At 32.8% G+C, this 17,043-nt stretch overlaps 1 protein-coding gene across 1 annotated transcript; it reads right to left on the bottom strand.

The window, feature by feature from the left end:
* Nucleotides 1-3,438: 3,438 nt before the first annotated feature.
* Nucleotides 3,439-15,498, bottom strand: LOC150099639 (uncharacterized). Its single transcript, XM_090403515.1, has 6 exons — nucleotides 15,372-15,498; nucleotides 14,447-14,502; nucleotides 13,935-14,042; nucleotides 13,148-13,183; nucleotides 5,646-5,684; nucleotides 3,439-3,569 (listed from the first exon to the last, which is right to left on the bottom strand). Exons 1-6 carry the CDS (start codon nucleotides 15,454-15,456, stop codon nucleotides 3,474-3,476), a joined length of 420 nt encoding a protein of 139 aa, XP_090259641.1. The 5' UTR covers nucleotides 15,457-15,498; the 3' UTR covers nucleotides 3,439-3,473.
* Between the last annotated feature and the right edge of the window lie 1,545 nt (nucleotides 15,499-17,043).

Here is a 17,043-nt window from a genome sequence, read left to right as displayed (position 1 = left end):
AAGTTTGCGCCTGAAAATATCTTCAGGACTAAATATAGTGTTGTACTATCTTATCCAGTAAGTAGTGCAACACCAAGGCAACTCGTGGCAAAGGTGGAGCAAGCTACCAGGCACTTCGAACCCAGTATCTCCCATAATGCAAAACACATTTCCTATGTGGATATGTATACTGTTATGCATTAAAGGGATTGGCCATCTACCCAGACTAGTTTCGACCTTTATTGAGGTCTCTTCAGTGGGAGCCAGGCCCAGAGCTGGAGATACCAGGCAGAAGCAGTAGCAAGTCATCTGTGCCTATGGGAGTTGCCAAAAGGTTTATCACCTTTTTTAAAAATTACTCTGGATTTAGAACTACTCTGGATTAAATTTTCAACATCTTTCTCTAAATCCAGAGTAATTTTTAAAAAAGGTGATAAACCTTTTGGCAACTCCCATAGGCACAGATGACTTGCTACTGCTTCTGCCTGGTATCTCCAGCTCTGGGCCTGGCTCCCACTGAAGAGACCTCAATAAAGGTCGAAACTAGTCTGGGTAGATGGCCAATCCCTTTAATGCATAACAGTATACATATCCACATAGGAAATGTGTTTTGCATTATGGGAGATACTGGGTTCGAAGTGCCTGGTAGCTTGCTCCACCTTTGCCACGAGTTGCCTTGGTGTTGCACTACTTACTGGATAAGATAGTACAACACTATATTTAGTCCTGAAGATATTTTCAGGCGCAAACTTTGTTTGCTCTCACTGGGATAAAGGATTAAACTAAATCTATTATAGTCTAACCTAGTGATAAATAAATTTTCAACATGTTATCTTTAGCTAATTGTTGTCATAATACATTCATACATTCATTCTGTATGACTAATTGACCTCGATCAACTCTGGTGACCTCACAGCTCTGGTAATGCATGTCTAGAATGCTTTTCGATTCGTTTTTCTATAGGGTTCGCTTTCTCTGTCTCTCCATAGTATGGGATGATCTTATACTTGCATCACAGGCGATTAACTGGAGGTTATTTTAAAGACCAGTTTGGTTTACCTGATCGAAGTAGTGATTGTATTTTGACAAATGAAATAAAAAATGGTATGTTTTTATACACCTTAATGATTTTCATTAGGTTACTGAAATAGAGCCAATAAAACGAAGAGAAATATATGCAGTACTTGATCATTTCCAGGGTTGGTTTCAATACGTTCATTCACTGACAGGTGTCAAGATGTTGCCCGTTTTTTTGTTTTATAACCGTTTGTAAGAAAGTATTTGTTAGAAATTTGAGGTTTTCTTTAGTTAACTCTTCCTCATCATTAATACGACAACGGGTATCATTTTTAGTGTTAAGTTATTGTCAAATATTTGGGAATTTTAATGATGTGGAAAAGGCGTTAAAGTGTGTATTAGTACATGTTTTGATATTAAATCAGTCCTGTCTTTAGTCTCGTGTGTGTGTGTGTGTGTGTGTGTGTGTTTGTGTGTGTGTGTGTGTGTGTGTGTGTGTGTGTGTGTGTGTGTGCGCGCGCGCCTGAATACAAACATGGATGTCAAGAAATACCAAATTATATAGGAGCAAATTCCTGTTCTGGTACATAATTGTGTATTACTGCTCAACCACACCTTGGAAACGTTTTGAAGAATTAATGCTCTGATTCACATTTGAATATGTATTTGAAAACCAATTTTCTCTTGGTCCGATGACAGCGCTCTAAGATTTCGCATCCTCAGAGGGTTTTTTTTCCCTAATGTTACGACATCATTCAGGAAGTAATTTTTCAAACTCTCTAGCCATAGCAGTTGACCTTTCCATAAATGATTTATTTACGGCGTAATTCCTGAATTCATTTATGTCCATAGAAACAGGTTCGGGTTTTCATACAGAATTATCAATAATGTCACTATATCTTCATTATGCATTTTTTCAGACAATATTGAAGACGCACTTTTAGTTCCAATAAGAAAAAAAGAGTACCGAAAATACTTGTGGAGCTATGGATTTATGAGCATAACGAAACAGCTGTTGGGAAAATAAATGCATTGTTGTAAATAACGTTTTCTTTGCATCTGCAACAGCTCAACTGGTTGACATGACCAGAAGAGAATGTGCCATGATTTGTCACTTCAAATTACAGTTTTTCCAATCCTCTGCTTTCAAGTCATGATCAACACTACTATACGCGTTTATCCAGGTGGTTATCCAGAACAAATTTTGTATTGCTCTGAGTAGAGTACAATGAAACCTTGACAGATATTCGTCCTAATTGAAATATAAGCTGTGAAAATTGGTATGTAATGCTTTGGCAAAACATCTTTACAGTTGTAGATATCATTATATCGCAGTCTTGAAAACAATATATAATTTTATTAATATAATTAATTATTCATATTAATTTAGTAATAAATGAAAGAAAACGACCGAGTGTTTCTTTTTGCTTTTTTTTTTTTTTGAATTTTCCTGCCCTTTTCCGTGTAGTTTGCTGTATCGTTTGTTAAGTTTCTTTCCGATATCATCCGTTTTCAATGATTTTAAATAATGTGCAATACTCTCCATCTATAAATTCAGAATATGCGTATTTAACCATCCGGGTTGCTCAATTTCTTCCATGCGTGTTTGTTCAATATTAAGAATAAGAATAATGCCGTGTTTTATAGGTCATTTCGCTTTACAAATGAAACAGAAGTTATATTTTTAAAATGCAGAAATGAAAACATTTTATTCAAGCAGTAAAACAGTTACATCAGTTGTGCACAATATTATTCCATTATCTTATATTAAATAAGTATTTGCTATTATTAAATGATGAGTTTGAAATCTAGAACTCCGTTTTTCAACATTGTACAGCAGAATACATTTCAAACTGAATTCATAAAATACGAGGATATGACGAAAGATTACCTGAATTGTTATTCTGTTTCAGAAAATAAATACAATCGATGTTATCCAAATGATAATTTTGTTATACTCACGACGATGTTATTCTGTAGGTATTATTCTATATGTATTTTACATTACTCTCTTTATGCCAATATTCAACGCGCGTATGCTCACACAAACCAATATATTCTTCAATAATATTGAAATAAGCTAATCTGACGTATATAGCTTTCAATGGCATTATAATGTAATATATTTTTTTTAAGTTTGTGGTGGTTTATTTTAATAAAATTTCTCTTTGCAATTAATATTATCACTAAAGTACTCCAAATTTTTAAACGAAATGTCATTTAAATGAGAGATCACGATTCATGAAGCTTATTGTTGTACAAAACATTTATATGAACCAGTAACAGGCCTCTTTCATGCACTTCAAGGTTAAAAGTAATTGATTTTAACCTTGAAGTGCATTTTTTGTTTTAAAAAATGCACTTCAAGGGTATTTTTTGTTTTAAAATATAATGACGTAAATGCAGGAATATTGAGAATCGTTGCTCTAGATTAAGTATTCAGGTTAAATCTTCCATTACAGAAATCTAATATGTGGCTACTTCTTTCGCCATGCATTTTCGATTCCTACTTCAGGGGGAATCAGCAGATTTTGGCGACGACGTTCTTCTTCAAAGAAAGTATGCATGCATACCTTTATAATAAGAGAAAAAAATTACGAGAGAACACATGAAGGAACTATTAAAATTTAGAATAAAAAATAAGTAAATAAATAATATTTTTTATAAATATAAATAAATGTTAATATATATATATATATATATATATATATATATATATATATATATATATATATATATATATATATATATATATATATATATATATATATATATATATATATATATATATATATATATAACAAGAATTAATTATATTTATTTATGTTAACAAAATTTTCATTTTAATTAGATATTTCTGGGCTCACTTTAATACAACTTCTGGTCTCATTAATAAACTGTACAGCATGTGATCACATGCTGTGCAGTGTATGAATAAAATTTAAATGGAAGACGCTGACGAGGCAAGGGACTTGGTGGTGATTGTGGACAGAGAAGTGAAGTTTAGAACGCATATTGCAAAGGTGACCAGAGGAGCACTTCAAATTGTATGGCTGTTGAAGAACACAGTAACGCATTAATAAGGACACGCCGGGTCTACGCCGCACAGATCTACTCACCTGAATTTCTTGGTGAAAACGAAATGGTGGAGAGGTTCCAAAGGAGAGGTACAAATATTGTTACAGGATTGTGGAACGTTCATATAAGAATAAATTGAAGGTCTGTGTACTCCAAAGCCATAACCACGGATTATCCCTGGAAATTGTGTAAGAGTGTGGTTAACAAGATTGTTACGACAAGATATTTTTCTTGAAGGGTGGTAAATGTTTGTAGGAATCCGTTGGTCAGAGGTTGCTGTGTGTTATATTTTGTGAATGAGTTTAGAAAAAAGTAAAACAGGTATTGTGTAAATAAAGGTTAATGTGTTAATGTAGGGTCACCGAGGATAAGTCTTCTGACTTCATGGATACAACCAGTCAGTAAGGTTGTATCCATTAATTCAGAAGTCACAGAAGGCAGTACTTACAAGGTGTACAGGTTGTACAACCAGTAAGGCTCTTCGCTTTCTCCCTTGTTAGCAATTTTGTTCAGAGAGTATTATGAAATAAAAGCTATTTAATACCAAATATGACAGTGAATATGTCGACAAGAGACACATCATTTTCCAGGTCTATTACTTAATTAGAAGAATTTCTCACTCACGTAAATAATATTCATTCTAATATTAAACGCACTGCTGAATTCGAGGTAAATACGTTTTACTCTTAATGGGCACAGAAACAGAAGTATTCGAGCAGAACACATTGACAGAAAAATATTCGCGTTTAATTCGCAGTGACGATATTCGTAATTATTCATTCACTACGTGATAGAGCTCACTGATTTTAAACTAATATAAATAAAAGAAATCAATTGGTTCATTACTTGACCTTAATCCTACAAAAATGATTACTCTACAACATTAGTCAACAAAATTCTACGTTTACCTCCAAAACATGAGTATGAAGTGCAAGACTTCTGAGAAAAAGTGCTTCACCTTTATATACATTAATTCACAGATAAAATATCATGGATATTACGTTAGAAAAAAATAAAGGTTTCCTTTATTTCCCTCAACAACATATCTAACATCCTCACACCTTCAAAATATCCTCATTCACTTCTCAGAATGTATTGCATTAATTAGAACAAGCATGTAGGTCGGGAGAATTCCGTGAATCTGAACACATAAAGGTTCATAGAGAACGAAATAAATCCCTAAATAGGACGGACAGTATATTCAAAGGAAACAAAACATCACGTATTATGGCAACAAGACGAAATGTTCCATTGAGATTACAGAGATTTTTCTCAAGACACCAGCATATCGCAGATGATGAGACACAACACAATTTTTCCACATCATGTGAAACAGAACAATATTCTGGAAACTTGTTGCGTTTCAATAAATTATTCTATCCCTTGTGTTTGATTCCTGTGGAAGAACACGGGGAAAGATATTTCTAATTCAAATACAATCACTTTCCAAACTGTGGATTTCTGCAACAAGAATGACTTAAATCGTTTCATGAAGACTGCCTAATTTAAATTTTTCTTTCTATAGTCAATGAAGTTGAGAGTATAAATGTTGAAATGAATGAATAACTTACCTCCGTACTGTTCATATCAGAGTCGTGAGTTTCTCCTGGCTGCAAGTAATACACAAATATAAGTTTCTCTCATAAATAATGCTTCAGCTAATCAGTGTACTAGTATATAATCTTTGAAAGAATATATATATATATATATATAAATTATTAAGGATACCAAGTAATTTTATAAACTTGGATTTTTACTTATTCTCCCAAGTTTCGCCTGAAATACGTTACGTTCAGGAGCAAACTTAACTGTTTTCTTACTTGGGAAAATGAGTAAAAAACCAAGTTTATAAAATTACTTGGTATCCATAATATATATTATCCCCAAGGTAAAAAACTTTTCACATACATGTATACACTATATGTTCACACACATAATGTAAAGCACATCTCACTAAGAGATGTATGAAGGTGGTGCAACTCATAGTAAAGGTTGGAGGAAAAAGCTCTGATACCTATTAGTATTTTCCATAATGTAAAGCACATCTCACTAAGAGATATATACTGCAATATATTATGGGTGATATGTGCTTTACATTGTGGAAAATACTAAGAATAGTGATCAGTTCTTTACCCACCTTTGCTATGATTTGTACCACCTTTAGACTTGAACTAAGTTCAGGCGCAAACTTAACCCTTTGCTTACTTGGGATTAGGAGTAAAATAACCAAGTTTATAAAATTACTTAGAATCCCTAATATACATTACCCAAGGTTAAAAAAAACTAATTTACATCTATATCTCCTCCAGAGATTTTTATTAAAAATAATAAAACCTTGTTGCAACTTGTATAGGCAAAGTTGATTAATTTATTACTAAAACCTTGGTATTTAAGGTCTAGCTACTCACTGAGGAGATCTCAAAAAAAAAAAAGGTTGAAACCGGTCTGGGTAGTGATCCCCACCAATAATATATTGCAGTATACATCTCTTAGTGAGATGTGCTTTACATTATGGAAAATACTAAGAATAGGTATCAGAGCTTTTTCCTCCCACCTTTGCTATGAGTTGCACCACCTTTAGACTTGAACTACGTTCAGGCGCAAACTTAACTGTTTCCTTACTTGTGATTAGGAGTAAACTAAGTTTATAAAATTACTGAGTATCCCTAATACATACATACATACACACACACACACACATATATATATACATACACACACACACACACATATATATATACATATATATATATATATACATATATATACATATATATATATATATATATATATATATATATATATATATATATATATATATATATATATATATATATATATATATATATATATATATGATGCTTTAATGACTATTACCGAGAGATAAAAAGATGACAATATATATTTAAAAAGCTACTACTAGTTTACTAGTTTCGTTGAATAGATCAACATCTTCAGGTATCATCACAATCAAAGCTAACTCAGACGAAGGCCGCCAACATATTGAAAACTGCACTCAAACTTCTAACATCCATGTGTGCTACGATGAACTCGAAAGAAAGATTGTCGAATCCAGGGAAATTTCTTTAGATTCCTGTCATATCAACAACAGCCTGAGTTACAATCTCTCTCTGACGCACACGTTGCTTCTGTTCAGTAGTGGCGCACTCGCGACAGCGCGTAGCATACGTTTGTTTGGAACTCATACTCGCATTTGTTTTTCAAGCACGCTACTGTCTTTTTATACTTGTTCTGTTATTACAATTTTAAGTCTCTGTAATTTTTATATACTTCTTTGATTGTGATGATAACTGAAGATGTTGATCTATTCAACGAATCAAGTAAACTAGTAGTATCTTTTTAAATATATCCTGTCAACTTTCTATCTCATCTTTTTATTTCCATATATCCTGAAGGAACACATTAGATTGTAAGTGGTAAAGTCGAGCGGAAACTCTCGTTTACTTGACTTACTTAAAATATAATTATACCAAAACGTCTACAGCTGTTATTTTTTTCAACGACGCAAGAAAGTGTGTGTATGTGTGTGTGTGTGTGTGTGTGTGTGTGTGTGTGTAGAACACTCATAAAAACTACAATGCAGCATTATGTTTATATGGAAATATAGTTCACAGTAACCTGTTAAAATCTTATCAAAACAATGATATTCACATATTCCATTTATTCTAATTTTAATAAGCAAATAAAATTTGTCCATAGACATATTATGTAAATCTAAACGTCTTTCCACTAATGGAGTAAGTCAAATTCTCTGCATGTTTTTCCGAAATATTGTTCAAAGTAAAGATCCAGGATTTACGGATGTATCTGGTGGTAACTGAAGTTGTTGTCAAAGACCACATGGACCTTTATTGTGTTACTTACACGTGTAACATTATTCGATTGTTTCCAGACATTTCTACAAATATTTCTTCTCTCGCTTGGTTGTCCGTTTATAGCAAGCACCTCCCACTTTCCATTACTTGTGTATTACTAATGCAGTCCAACCACTCAGTTTGAATGTTATAAATTATAAAGCATCTACTTCTTATTTTTGGGTGTTCCTCGACTTCATCATCATCTCTTGGACTGGATGTCCATGTATTATTAGAAATATCTTCCCGATGTTTCCCCATGATGAATTTTATTTCATAATATATCTTCTTCCTCATTTGATGTATTTTGCGCTTCTGTCTTTAAAGTACGTCCTAGTATATAACTGCATCTTAATCCATTCCTGATTTTATATATCCTGAAAATATGCACACCAAAAGAATGAGGCTCTTTCCAAATATCCATAATTATTTACAAAATATCAATTCTCTTTATTCTCTCACTTAGACTTTTTATGTCACGAAAGGTTTTTAAACCTTTGGTAGATTACTCTCATTGGTGGCTTAAAGATTTTGTTCTATTTCTATTACTTACATATAGCTTTTGATTTTTTAAAAATATATTTTTAGTTTATTCTGCAAACCTTGATCTAGAAACCAAAGAAATCACAGTTATCCGTAAACCACGATGGATTACGTGCAGAGATCATTGAAGAATGAATACCACTCGGCCACCAGGCTGTCTGGAAAACACAGTTTTCACAGACTACCGACAAAGCCTTGAAAATGTTGATCTACTAGTGATCAAATATTTCTTCGAGCTTCAACATACATTAATAATACACAGTATAATTTGCAGTGTGTCCGGTTCTACTGAATAGTGTTTCTGTAAACATAAATAAAACAACATAAAAGTGACTTTCCTACCACTTGTAAAGATATCTCTTCATCATCTGAAACCACTACATCACCCAATGAAAAAATCAGAAGTTTACAATATTCTCTGTTCCTGTGTTGTCTGCTACGTAGGGCAGACGGGGAAATCGGATGATATCCGCATGAGTGAACATCAAAAGGACGTACAAAAAAAAGAGAGAACGTAATCTGGTTTGACAATTCACACAACTTCTACTGCTCATGATGTAACTGGGACAGAACAAACATGTCCTAAATTGATAAAATTTGTTTCACAAGAAAATTCAAAAAGGCAGAAAATATGATCAAAATTCCTTCGCAATGCAACAAAAATCAAGGTTCGATTTTAAATCAAACGTGTTTTCAGCGTTTATCAAAAATTTACCCAGCTCGGACCTCGGACACAGTGCAAGTGAACCACAGAACGTGACATCAAATAGCATTGTTTCCAGCTAACACGTGTTAACTGTTGTATAGATCTGTTATTCGGTTTTTAACGAACTTTTTTGATGTTCATAATACTAAAAAATGAACTTGTTTTTTCGTAATTTCTTATAATTTGTGCTTTAAACTGTTAGTATTCTTTACCCCTGAAGATGTTAGTCTGACGACTAACGAAACTTGTTGGGTTTGTTTTTTAGTACTTGTTTCGTTTTGAATACAGTCGTTTTTAATCAAAATGTGGTCACAAAACCGAAATAATTCACTTGAACCTCTTAATCACAGAAACACCCGCATGATTATGAATGAAATATTTTCGGCTCGATTTGTTTATCAACATTTAGATGGAAATGAATTTTATCTGTGACCTTTTATTAAAGTAAAATCACTTTTATTAGATTGCCGTCTCATGATGAGTCCTTGAACTCCGTGGATTTGTCACGTAATAATAATAATAATAATAATAATAATAATAATAATAACTAACTTTTACTGAAATCAAATGAAAATTTCTTGGATTCTCATTTCATTTTAAAATTCTTTGGAGTTTACATATATTTTATAGTAAAATGTATATATTATTATTGATTGATTGATTCTAATTTACTAAATCGTTAAATATAACTCTTCATTTACCCACAAGCATCACGTTAATATACAAAATTAATTATTGGATGAAAATATATGTCGGACAATAAAGAATATGATTTTCTGTTTCTTAAATTCATTCGTACGTCTGATAATTCACGCGAAGAACTTAACAGTAATAATAATATAATTAATGTAATTAAGGTGAAAAGAGACATTTCTTACAGATTTACGCACGTATGACATTCATTTTTCTTTCTGACAGTTTCGATAACGTGCGCATATCACAAAAGTCTGACCTGAATCACTTGTTTGCGTGGTAACTATCGGACGAAGAGACACTTCGATGTTCTACAGCAGAAATTCGGCTGCAATTGTTAAGGAATAGTATGAAGAGGTGGGTGTTAAACGACTGCCCTGGCCTGCGCCGAATCCTGACCTCAACCCCATCAAACACAAGCACAAAATTGTAACCTTATATTTAATTCCTTTATTACTGCACTCCTGGTGCCCAATTCAAAAAAAAAAAAAAATCCTGATTTTTGCGCTTGTCATCCCAGATGTGGCAGTTATCTGATATTGGCTAGATGAATAGCCGCACAGTAAACATATTCTTTTAATAAATGAATTAGAGATAAATTTTTAAAAAAACAGGATTCATCCTGATTATGTTTATGACCATATAGTGCCATTCTCATGGTTCAAAGGATAAAAAAAATTAGCTCTTCCACTGGAAGGTTCGTGTAAGGCAAATTACATCAATAAAAAAGATTTATTTAACTTTTATACTAGACATACTATTGATCATGAAGGCAGATAAGGAATAATTACAGAATTTAAGAAAATATAATAAAGGCAAATATAAAGGTGTTTCTTACCTTTTTTAACCATCTTAACAGAAAACGAAAAGGGATCAGGAACAAGATGTGGTTGTAAAGCGAATCGCGTTTTCTGAACCGAATGTTTCTTCTGAAGTATATTAATATTTTCATAGGCATTCTGAAGCTAATCTAAAGATTATAATTTTGTATATAACCATTTAAATAAATTTATATTGTAGTACTGAAACCTTTACAATTTAAACAGGCAGAGAAGTTTGTTTGCCAAATTCTTGATAAGTTTATAATATTTTGGGTGGCCGGTGTTGGAGAATTTGTTTTATAAAACAATAGAAACTATTTGCAAATATTTCTTGGCACAATCCACGGCACTGCAAAAATGAATTAAGTCTGAAACGAGCAACATTGGATATATTTTTTAAATGCATTGACAACATCGATACTCTAAGTACTATATCTAAAAATAATCGGACGGACTCCCTAGTTATTTGAATTTATGTAACATTCCAAGTTTGTTAATAACCTAAAAACCGGTGAACAGATAGCAAGAAAACACTATTTCATCATAGCAGTCGAATAGAGGTTGTATGGCAACACGACTTGAATTCAGTGACTTCGACAGAATTGTGAACGCGGGGCTGTCACATTGATGGTATTTCCAAACGTACCATTACTGTTCAAATGAAACAGTAACAGCAACACGACGTGAACTCAATGATTTCGAGAGAGAGCGAGGTGTCATCGTCACATAGGCGGCATGCCTTTCCGTGATGACATTGCTACTTAACTAGAGTATCCAAAATCATTGCTTGGCGATATAATCAACAAATGAAGACGTTCTGTGATTACTAGTGCAAGAAAATATCCACGGAGGCCGCCTGAAATGACTGACAAGGACAGGATGGTGTTAAAACGGGTGGCACGCAAAAACCGGCTACAGTCGGCACAGACAATCCGTGACGACGAACAAAGCCGCTCGCCTGTCCTGGCGCAAAAGTGTGTGAACTAGACAACTGACCTACTGTGGAGCAATAAATGAAGGTTCACCTGTTTCCTGTCTGATGGCATTTGTTAACAAACATTCAGCAGGCTGCCTCCATACACAGAGGGAAGTAGGGAGGAGGACGACGATTAATGATGTGTTATGTATTCGACTTGTTTGGAGTGAACACCATTGGTCGTTGACCATGGTTCAATGAGTGTAGCTCAGTACCTTGATATTCTGGATAATCAGGTGCTGCATACGCTGTGGAGGTGTTATGAAATGGACCCGTGTTACTATCAAGACGACACTAGCCCATCCACCAAAGCTGCAGCGCTGTTATGGAATGGTATGAAGAGGTGGATGATGCTAAAAGACTGTCCTGGACTTCCCAGAATCCTGACCTCAACCCCCATCAAACACGTATGGGACGAATTGGAACGAGATCGAGGTCCAGAGCAGCAGGCTATCGATCTGTCGTTGAATGCAGCGCTGCTTTGTTGGAGGAATGGAGACAAATTACACCTGACGTCTGGTTGATACATTTCCGCAAATTGGTGGAAAGTCTCCTTTAAATGGTGCCGGAGGCGATTAAAGCTAAATGTGGACATACCCGATAATGGTGATCGCCAGTTGATGTCAATTGGAAATTGCTAGTCTTCGGACAATTATTGGCAAATAGTGTACAAATAACTGTCATTCGTTCAAACAGTTAAAAGGAAATAGATCATTCAATTCTGAATGTAAAAGGACTTGGTAAAGTTCGGCGCTCAACCAAAGGTACGCCTCGCTACCTCAACAATATCTTCGAGTTCGAAAGGTGAAGGTATGCAGAAGTCTTTGGAGAGTACTCAAATGTAAAATAAAATAATTTGATTTAAATAACTTTTTGATAAAGAAAACCAACAAGAAGGAAAATGTGGTACTTCTTCAGCAAACACAAATGTAATTTAAAATGAAGAAATGGGGGATTCTTCCTTATAATTACATCAATTTTGGTATACTTTAAAGCATGCGCACCGGCATACTTGCATTCAGTGTATATTTCCAGTGCATTTGAAATTTAGATTAGATATAAATGACGAACTCGATTGTGTTGTGCAAGGAAAAGAAAATACTCTAAAAGAATAAGCAAAGCTTAAAGTGGGTTATGCCTACAATTAAGAAATTAAAAAAGATTACTAAACAAGATGAATTCTTGTGCTGGATTTCGTTAAGCTTGTGTTTGGCAAAATGTTTTTTTATTAAGCGATCTAAATCCCTAAATAACGTATAAAGGTCAGGATTTCGGGAAATGTGTAATAATAAATCCCTACACTACAAAATAAAAGTCCCAAATTACAAAATGTTTGCCATTTGAATGTCATTCTTGTTCACCTGCAAATAAATAATCAAATGTCTCACACATAATCTCTAAGAATTAAAAGTAAATTATTATTATTTTTCTTTTTAAAAAGCAATTTCTAAATACATACCAAGTTCCGTATTTTTTCAACCATGCAGACATTGAGCTAAATGATAAAAAAAGGAAGTCATAAGTCAGATTTTCTTCATCAGCGTTAGTCTAAGCATTAAAATAGAGTTAAACTATTCAGATACATTGGTCTGCATCTCCAGTGAAATATAAACGTTTGTAGAGATTTATAGCTACCAGTTGAATACTTCACGCAGCTACGGATTAAGTCTTTTCCACTTTTAAAATATTTTCTAATGATATTTTCAGATCTCATATCATTAAGCGATATAATGCATGGTGTGTGAGTGCTATTAATAAATTCAGATCGAAAAAAATCCTTTAAAGAAAAATAATACACGGAAGTATTACATCACCCAGTGTCATGTAATTCATTTGATATTACAAGACAGGATGAAGGAAATGAATCTGATACCGTTATAGTTCTACTGGTTTTATTATGATAAAAAAATAAAAATAACTAAAAATGTAAAAGTAATGGCTGGAATTATTACAATCACTTTTCTAAACTTTGATTCTATATTCAGAACAAAGGTATAGCTGGAATGAGTTAAGTAGGTCAAAAATATGAGGCGCATAATAATCAATCGAAATTAATTCTGTTTATTTTACAAACAGTATTAACAACATAAACAGCATATACACATTGCTTTATGAAACATATTAATTACATAATGCAAGGAACAATATCATACTAAAACGAAATTCAAATAAAATGAAACAAATTCGTTATAAAGTGTAATGAGGTAAACAATACTACCATATCGAGCAGATTTAAATATACTTACCTCTTTAGAACTATTACCATGATTGCATAAATCAGTTACGAAAGACAGTTCTGGAGTTTCACTATTACGGAAGTGCAATGAAAAGCATTCTGCAAAAGCGAGTCGAATCTGAAAAAATGATAATAGTGCATTAATTTCTTTCTTGTTTGATATTTTTAAATTTCACCATATTATAAATTTAATAAAATGAAATTAATTGGAATAGGGAGACAGCATAAGGAAGGCCAGTTTAAAACTGTATGCGAATGAACATGATTCGATAACAGGAGAATAACAATTAAATGTAATGAATTGAAATATTTAAAGTTAAAAATAGTTAAAAGAAAGTACGGGATGAAGATCGTAACTGAGTTTGATTTCAGTAGTATTTCAGAGCATATATAAGTAAACATTCAACAGTTCAATGTGAACACAGATCAAAATATTTACTAATTTTTCAAGAATATCGTTGCTGTCAAATTAAGTACATTGATTACTTTTAATTAATATATTAAAAGTCACATTAAACTTACCTCCCCAGCTATAAGCTTTATACAATTAGCAATTCTGTTTTGAGTTTCTTCATTTCCTTAATGATATAAAGAATAAATTAATTTAAATTTCAGAGAGCCAGAGAGAGAGAGAGAGAGAGAGAGAGAGAGAGAGGTAGAAAATATATGGAAATGAGAGTGACAATCAAAATAGCTAATTATCAGATATGTTTACAATTTTGCTAATTTCAAAATTGGCAAGCAATTTGGAAATGTTGTATATTATTCAGCAAGTAACTTTGAATATGAATATCGCATTATTATAACGCTACAACTCAATTTGAAAAATTTAAACAGTCTTTAAAATTTTACAGAAATGATTCCATATAATGCAAAACTTAACTATTTTCCTTTTCTTTTCCGGTTTCTTACTTATGTGAATACAGTTACCCCGTTCTTCACCTTAAACTGCTTTAATTTTTCATGCATAATTTAAAAGGAAACAGCCCTTATGAATATGAACACTCATATTTGTTTCAACACAATCAATTAATAAGTCAAATTATTCGATAAGAATTTTATTATTATTATTATTATTATTATTATTATTATTATTATTATTATAGCTACTAACCAAATAATTTTTATGTCTTGGTGTAACATTGAACCCTGATATTGTCAAAACCAAACGTGGTTTGAAACATTACTAATACTTTTTTTGCACAACAGGATTCTTGTGTATTTAAATCCTAATCTACCCAAAATACTAATGGAATAAATTTGTAACTTTCTTAGGTGGTATTCCCATAAAAAATAATCTGTTATATTATATTATATAAACGGCATGGAGCATTAATAAAATTTAGAGTTGTTTGCGCAACCTTATTCTACAAGGAAACATCATTCGAAACAGGAAGAAATATAAAATTCTTACAATAAAAATCAGTAAAGTAGTTGGAAAACTCACTACAGATATATTTTTCTTTTGTTCCATTAATATTTCCAAGCAAAGCCAGGAAGATACATAAAAACACTGTCTTCTGGATAATCATCGTTTACGTTGAATATCTGCAATAGTTTTTGATCTTAATGCAACTATGGCAGCTCGCTGTTTCTTTTATAACGCTTCTGCCGAATTTCTGTGGGTAAATACAAAGTTCATCCAGAAACCTTGAATTAATTCCTTCCGAATTTTTTTTTAACAGCAGGAAATGAAAAATAATTAGCAGTAATTTTTTTTAAGTTTATCAGAGAGACCATCCGGAATTTTATTGAAAGAAAAAAAAAAAAAGGACGCCTACACTGACACGCGCAACCAGGAAGAAACACAACGCACGTTTCCTGATACATAATTCATCGTGATTTCATGTGTCACGTTATGTTAATTATGAAATCTTTCTTTGAAAGAAATTTCAAATAATACATTCGGAAAAGCCTGACGATGGGATGTTAGGATCATTGTTATTTGAGAATTTATACTAAACTTTATTTTAAAATATAAATCTGAGATAATTTAAGGTCGTTATTACACATTTTCCACTGCATAAGTAACTCATTGAAACCGATTTAAGACGAATGTTCAAGTTCCATAAAGCCTTTTTTTCATGAGAAAGTGCACATTAAAACAATATTCTTCATAGTATTATCGCTTTATTCGTAACTTCAGCAAACATAAGCGAACTTCCACTACTATTCGACTTCGCAAATCAGATCTTATTTTAAAGCTGCGCGTTTTTTTTTTTTTTTATCAAGAACTAACAGTATATAACTATGTGATAGTAACAGTATATAATTAACACAATGCACAGTGTCATAAGACTGCTGCTGAAATTGAGTGGTTTATGGACATGAACGTTATCATACTTGATATTAGCCACCACACAGCTCTAACGTCAGGGGACGTCACTCCTCACCACACTCCAGTACCTAATTACATGATTTTAGGAAAAATGATTCGAAATTCCTATTGATCGCTATCATACGCTTGTAGAAATTGCACCCCTTAGGGTTGCTGCAGTCATCGCAGTCGAAGGAGTTCTTACATCTTATTAAGCTGGGCGACATCACTCTTTGTTCTTATGCTATGGTGACCGTTGACTTCTTTCCAAGCAATATAGATTTCGATACCATTAATTTATGAAAAGAATTTCAAATCCTATTGCGTCAGTTTCACGAAAATGGCACCTCGGGGACCTTACTAACGAAACGTTTATTTTTCGATGAAACGTTAATCTTGTGTTAATCTTGAAATTAATTACGAAAGCACAGTCTACATGCAATTGAAAAAAATATAACAACATAGCTCAATTAATAAAATCAGGGAACATCAGAACTAAATTCAACCATTAGAACCTTACCAAGGTTCTTACGTTCTCCTCAAGACAAAGTTTTGCTTTTGATTTTTGCTGAAAGGTGTACGTGTTTCTAATTGAGAGAAGATTCGTAGTCTCTGAAAAAAGAACTTGTTGGCAATGTTGAAAACAGGAGATTAAAAAAAAAAGAGAAAATGCATACTCGCACAACATTACTGCGGTTTCGCATGCTCCTCCATACGCTATTTAGAAGAGAATATTTAGATAGAATTGTTCAAGGATTATTTCAAGGTCATTCGCTCTCCCGAGACACTAAATAGAAACCAT

This window comes from Typopeltis vanoorti, chromosome 14 (genome assembly GCF_054136105.1).
Source record: "Typopeltis vanoorti isolate ZY-2024b chromosome 14, IOZ_Tvanoo_1.0, whole genome shotgun sequence".
NCBI classification, from domain to species: domain Eukaryota; kingdom Metazoa; phylum Arthropoda; class Arachnida; order Uropygi; family Thelyphonidae; genus Typopeltis; species Typopeltis vanoorti.
Note: the sequence above shows the minus strand (reverse complement) of the source record. Positions and strands in the feature narration are given on the sequence as shown.

What these genes read in the sequence shown, in the direction of transcription:
- LOC150099639 (XM_090403515.1), bottom strand. Translation starts at nt 15,456, where the DNA reads ATGATTATCCAGAAGACAGTGTTTTTATGTATCTTCCTGGCTTTGCTT. An exon ending in AAAAGAAAAATATATCTGTA is followed by an intron (nt 14,503 to 15,371) that starts GTGAGTTTTCCA and finishes TATATCATTAAG; the next exon opens with GAAATGAAGAAACTCAAAAC. An exon ending in CTGATATGAACAGTACGGAG is followed by an intron (nt 3,570 to 5,645) that starts GTAAGTTATTCA and finishes CTTATTATAAAG; the next exon opens with GTATGCATGCATACTTTCTT.